The sequence below is a fragment of the Drosophila guanche genome, unplaced genomic scaffold (assembly GCF_900245975.1).
Source record: "Drosophila guanche unplaced genomic scaffold, DGUA_6, whole genome shotgun sequence".
NCBI lineage: Eukaryota > Metazoa > Arthropoda > Insecta > Diptera > Drosophilidae > Drosophila > Drosophila guanche.
Window position 1 is genome coordinate 149,423 of NW_022995780.1, and position 6,178 is coordinate 155,600.

At 43.2% G+C, this 6,178-nt stretch overlaps 3 protein-coding genes across 3 annotated transcripts in view; 1 reads left to right on the top strand and 2 right to left on the bottom strand.

The window, feature by feature from the left end:
- Nucleotides 1–1,564, top strand: part of LOC117591406 (serine/threonine-protein kinase PAK mbt) — a 4,800-nt gene extending 3,236 nt beyond the window's left edge. The window contains exon 3 of the mRNA XM_034284658.1: nt 128–1,564. Coding sequence (XP_034140549.1) covers nt 128–604 — 477 coding nt within the window. The 3' untranslated portion in view covers nt 605–1,564. The remainder of the gene's footprint in view (nt 1–127) is intronic.
- A 1,590-nt stretch (nt 1,565–3,154) lies between these two features.
- On the bottom strand, nt 3,155–4,041 carry LOC117591402 (bromodomain-containing protein 2-like). Its single transcript, XM_034284648.1, has 2 exons — nt 3,321–4,041; nt 3,155–3,245 (listed from the first exon to the last, which is right to left on the bottom strand). Exon 1 carries the CDS (start codon nt 4,002–4,004, stop codon nt 3,363–3,365), a length of 642 nt encoding a protein of 213 aa, XP_034140539.1. The 5' UTR covers nt 4,005–4,041; the 3' UTR covers nt 3,155–3,245; nt 3,321–3,362.
- Nucleotides 4,042–5,577: 1,536 nt separating this feature from the next.
- LOC117591403 lies at nt 5,578–6,134 on the bottom strand. Its single transcript, XM_034284649.1, has 2 exons — nt 6,091–6,134; nt 5,578–6,034 (listed from the first exon to the last, which is right to left on the bottom strand). The coding sequence occupies exon 2, from the start codon at nt 6,029–6,031 to the stop codon at nt 5,624–5,626; it is 408 nt and encodes a 135-aa protein (XP_034140540.1). The 5' UTR covers nt 6,032–6,034; nt 6,091–6,134; the 3' UTR covers nt 5,578–5,623.
- Between the last annotated feature and the right edge of the window lie 44 nt (nt 6,135–6,178).

The window sequence follows — 6,178 nt, forward strand, 5'->3', positions numbered from 1 at the left end:
GGCGGGGGCGGGAGGGGGGGGGGAGGGGGGGGGGGGGGGTGGTGGTGGCTCTGAGTGGTGTGTAAAACTACTAAAGAGCAAGCACATCTAACTGATTTTCATCCTCTCTCTCTCTCCTTCTCTGTAGGGTGTCATCCATCGAGACATCAAATCGGATTCCATACTTCTGGCTGCCGATGGCCGGGTGAAGCTGTCAGACTTTGGATTCTGTGCTCAGGTGTCGCAAGAGCTGCCCAAACGCAAATCGTTGGTGGGCACACCGTATTGGATGTCGCCGGAGGTGATTTCACGCCTGCCGTATGGTCCCGAGGTGGACATCTGGTCGCTGGGCATTATGGTCATTGAAATGGTGGACGGTGAACCGCCATTCTTTAATGAGCCGCCGCTACAGGCGATGCGTCGCATACGGGACATGCAGCCACCGAATCTGAAGAACGCCCACAAGGTATCGCCACGTCTGCAATCGTTCCTCGATCGAATGCTGGTGCGAGATCCCGCACAGCGTGCCACCGCCGCCGAACTGCTGGCCCATCCATTCCTGCGCCAGGCGGGGCCACCCTCACTGCTGGTCCCACTTATGCGCAATGCGCGACATCACTCATAGAACGGGTTCGGAATAGATAGATGGGTGGGGGATGATATACCAGCTCGTGACGCAACACAGACAACGGCCATCGATCCATCGAACCATCTATCGCAACGATCCAACGATTGCGGCAACCAGCCGAGTCTTTTAGTATTAAACAGTTTTAAGTTTGGCATCTGTACTTAGACCCTTAGAGTCTCCCCTTACCCTCACACCTGCTCGAAATATCTTGTAAAGAAATCAAAGCCATTCCCACATTTAAATGCATCGTTTTGTCCTACCCCCCATACATTCCGGAGGATATCCTTTTTTGGGCTGACGGATCCAAGCAATGTGCCTTTCACACACACAGAAACAGATTCCGAATGGTATCGAATTGTGCCTGTCCCCATCGTTTACATATTTATATGCGCCGCCCTCTGATCAATCGTATTTGATAATCTATTATCATTATTATTATTTTTTATAAATGTTTGTACGTACTCTATGCATTTGATTGCTCTCTCGTGTGTACCACCTCTCAGCCAGCGCCTTTTATTAAGGCAAATGAGAGGAGGGAGTGACGAATTCCGTTCTTGTCAGTGTGTGTATGATTTTTTTTACAAATCCGTAAACATTGTTCGAATATATTCTACTTATAAGCAATTAGTTAACATTTACATGTATTTTTATTAAAACAAAAAAAAAAAACGAAACGAAAAAGCAAAGCCCTAACCCTAAGAAATGCAAAAAAAAAACAACGAAACAATGGATCAGAAAGGGAGAGAGAGACATAAATAAAAGCATAGAAACGAGAGAGAACGAGCGAAAGGAAGAAAAACCATAAGTATAGAGAAGATAAAGAGGGAGAGATAATATATCGACGAATACATAATAATAGTAATAATAATTGTGTTAACAAAGTCAACAATAATCCACAGCCGGGCAGCGTGCAGCATTCGCACCCAAAATAATTCGCGAAAAGAAGCAAGCCAGCAACAAAATACGTTCCATTCCATTTTAAATACGTTTTAGAATCGTAGATGATTCTCTGTACTCTTCTGTTCTGTTCTGGATTTCACCTGTGTAATTATTAATGAATAAACATAAACCATACAGAATTACCTTTTTTCTGGCCACCAGCTGATGAGCATCTTAAAGCAGGGAAAGCAGTGGGCAGTGGCACTCCAACTCTACTCAAGCAGTATCTATGCAGTGGCCGGTGCACATGGTTATCCATTGCTGACAAGTGAAGTCTGGATCCTGAAGAATATTTAGGCGGCAACGTTACCTCTGTTCTCCGCCCTTCAATATGTACTGGTTTTTAGAGCTACTCTCGTCACCGAACATCGAACACCCCATCGAGCAGTGGCTCATTGCTCGCTTATGCAGGCTTTTCTATTGCCCATTGCCATCTATTGTTGCGTGTCAATGAGGATTTAAATCCCAAGGTGGAAGGCAGTGCTAATGGCCAGTCGATGGATATCTTTCTGTCTTTGCCAAAGGCCTCATGTAAACCAGCCATTTTTCCAAGGCTGAGCGGTAAAACCAAAGACAAAAGCACAGAGCAAATACAAGACAAATGGTGGGGTCAGCTTTGGGCAGAGTTTTCTGTTCCTGTGGCTGCACTTTGTGGGGTTCTATGCACAGGAGGAGAAGAACTGTAATATTGAGTCTGCCGATCCCACATCTCATATAATTTCTAGGCATTGAACAGATCATCATCCCAATGCCACATCATCCCAACTTTCGAGGCAACGTCACGGCGATCTATGCTCGGTAAGTGGCATAAACATATCTAGATATGTATGTCTTTATGGTGGAGCTTATTGTTCATCTTCTCTTCAGGCGCCGCAGTTGTAAAGATTCAGGAACAGCTTGGAACACTAGTGGCCTTTCCCACAGTCCGGAAGGCGTGCGTCGCCTGACAACCGGCTAAGCCTTTCAGCTTGACTTCTGCATTGATAACCGACTGGCAGAGCCCCTAGAGAACACTCTGCACAAAGACTATGGGCGTCAGCATATTCGATGACATCTTCTGCAGCTTAGGTGTTCACCTTTCTTCTTTGGTGTCTCACAAATCTAGCGGCGAACTGGAAACTGGAACTCTATGCTGTGTGCTGATGCTGATCTTCTACCACTGATTGCGGGTGCCGCAGTTCTCCACTTCTACGAGTATACGGTCAGTGTACAGCTCGGCAAACGATCCACAGCAGCTAACAGACTGCTTCAGCCCAAGGGTGTATCTCGTATGGACTGCATCCGAGGCACCCAAGCACCGAGAGATACAGAAAGAAACAGCGATAAATTCGTGTTATTACCCAGATACCCGAATTAAGTAAAACTCCACTCTCCCCACTAATATTTATTCTAATAGGAATTTCTTAGCTCGTCCCCCCAAGCTAGTAGTTAGTCAATGGCCAGAAATTGAGTAGCAATTGGCAGCATTTATAGCGATAAATTGAAAACACCTTGGGATTAAGCCCTTTGAACCTTACATTCTCAATGCTCAAGACAACGATAAAAGAGTTTTGTTTCTCGCAGTATTTATTTCGATCATTGCTTGAATTATTTTAATAATAATAATAATTAATAATCGTTATGGAATCTCTGCTGCTACTGACTACTCTGTCCTCCGAGATTCTTTATCTCTTCGAGCCACGTCCCTTTCGAAGATATTCTAAGACAACCAAAGCAACAAAATAAATTAATTTTAGTTGGGTTAAACGAGTGATGGTTGATACAAATTACTTACTTTACTTAATCGGTGGCCTCATTTTCCGTTTCCTTGTCAGTATCAGTCCTCTCTTGGCTTTCGAGACAGCGCTGCGAATGGCGGGCACTGTGGTCGAGCTTTGAGCTTGGCGGCGAGATCCTCCGAGTCCGAGTCCGTGTCTGAGTCTGTGTCCGCGTCAGGGTCTGTGTCCGAGTCAAATTCCGATTTAGAGCTCAAAGTGAGCTTGAGCCAAGCGAGCGGTTTGCCAGTTGGCCCTTGCAAACTCAACTGAATGTGCTTGTTGCGTGCTGGCACATTCGGCACCGGTGCGTTGGGTATTTGAGCGTAGAGCATTTCAAACACGTTGCGCAGCTCCTGGGCCATGCCAACATAATCGTTATCCGGATCAAAGTACTTGAAGCAGTTGGAGAATACTAAGCGCACATCCTCCGCAAACTCAAGCACGCTGCTGTAGTGCCCGTCCTCCAATTTGCACTTGATGCTGCCCAGGTCCATGGGCTTCTTGATTTTGTGGTGATAATCGGTCAGACCCAGCTTTTCCGCATTCAACGGCTTGTAGAAGGGCCAGGCATAGTGGCAGTGCTTCTTGTCGAGCAGCTCTTTGATGATTTTCTTGCAGGCGTCCATTGGGAAGCTTCTTTTTACGTGTTGGCGTGTCCGAAGTTTTTTTTCTTTGATAATTGTCAAAGTTTGAACCACCATGCGACTCAAACGAACCGAACCGATCGGAGCCGAACCGAACTTTATTGGCAAACAGTGGCAGCACTATGTTTTTTAACCCTAGTAACCCCCCATGTTAATCATATGCGCGGTGAATATTACTTTTGCAGCAATCAAATTTGAATTTTTTTCTAGAATTAAGAGTAAGCGAAACAAAATCCTCTCACAAACCAAAATAACGACTACTTTCAAGTAGTAGATTATTGAAAAATCAAATTAAAATAAAAACCCTACACTTTTTTCTTGTAATGAATGGGCTTGCCATCATTGGGTTAATCATCACACGATATTTTCGTTTCACTCACACTTACTGCGCAGAACCCTCGCACCCTCACTCGCACTCACAAGCAGCATAAATAACACTACTCGACACGATTTGCCGCTTCGATCCAGAACAAATTTTTATGAAAGATATGGGCCTTAGAAATGGTTTGATAATAATTTGTTTTTCTATTTTTTTTTCTCTCTCTCTTTATATTTACAATCTGTTTGTTTAAACAATAATTAAATTGTATAATTAATATTCAATTAACAGAAATAGCAGTTTTCCAATGAATCTTTTCAGTTTGTTGAATTTATCTATCTGGGAGATCGAGAATGTGGTATCTTGTATCGATGTATTTCTTACTAGTTTTCTTTATTTCTTCTTTAATTGTTGGAATATTCACATCTTTGTGGATATTTGCATTAGATACGTAAAACGGAGCATTGCGAATGTGTCGCAAAGTTTTTGATTGGGAACAGAATAATAGAATAGAATAATAGAATTTACAAAATTTAAGTTTAATTAATTTAAAAAAAGACTGTGCTTTAGGCTTCGATTGCAGCCTAAGAAATATTAATTGCCCTCTTAGCGGTTCTACACTGTAGGCTGTGGCGCCTGCGCAGAGGTTATGGCAAGGTTACATCAAGTTGATGGCAAAGTTACATCAAGGTTGTGGGGATGTTACGTAGGTTTTATGGTTTTTCCAAAATGAGTGCAACTAGCTGCTGGGGCCGGGACTCCACCGAGTTGGATAAACGAAAAGAATAATTTTTCTGGAGGATCGAGCCGTTTAAATGCGATCAGAAGAGCTAAAAACATGTTCTAAAAGCTTATTTTGCGATAATATCATTCACTGCTTTTAATTATTTGTGTTCAGCTACAACCACCAGAGCCACTACAAAGAGGTTTATCATTCAATTTCGATGACCGTTCAGCACAATAATGTAATTATCATTGTGTTAATATTGAAATTAGACAAAAGTTCTTCTCTTACTGAAACTCTAAAGACTAAAGACTACAATTTTCACCTAATTTGGATGTTTTTTTTCTCTCTTGATCAGAATTTTACAGGGATCGCATGAGGATAGCTTTTACGTAAAGGATATGAGTCCTGTCAACAATTTGAAGATGTTAAACCATTACATAATTGCATCAAACAGGCCTCGTTATTTTAATGTCCTGAAGGACATTACCAAGCAATTCCAAAAAAGTTTTCCACAAACATCGTTTAAACGGGCCTTATTTTTGGGGTATTTACACAAAATAATTCACAAAAAAGAACCTTGTAAGTTAGAAGTCAAATTCTTTACTTTTTAAATAAGGAAAAGAGCCTTGATTAATGGATTAAGTGCCCTCCCTCATAGGGAGAATTGGAAGGGCCGAGACAAATGCAGTGCCAGTGGGTTATATCGTCTTCAACGATCTCCACATGGCAACCGTCCGTTGGATTGAGCATTATTTCTTTTAGCTCACGGACAAGACGTCCCTTGGGGCCACCGCCCCGTGGCCGTTGTACGGCGCTACTAGTAGCATTTCGGATAGCGGTGGCAGCACGCCGATTCCTTATGCGGTGGGTTGCATGACGTTGTACGGCGCTACTAGCAGCATTTGGGGTGTCGGTGGCAGCACGCCACTTCCTTATGCGGTGGGTTGCAGTACGCTGGACGGCGCTACTAGTTTCATTCCGGGTGGCGGCGGAAGCCCTGGCAGCAAGCTCAATCCTTATGCTTCGTCGCAAAGACATGGTCTAAAAGACTGTCAAAACTTCAGAAAAACTTGTATATTTCCAAGCATCTCGCTTACCTTTAGGTTTTGTACGCACAGATTTTTGAAATTTTCGATGTGTTTTTATTAAGTTTTTTCTTAACTGTTTAACACTTTGAATGTGAGT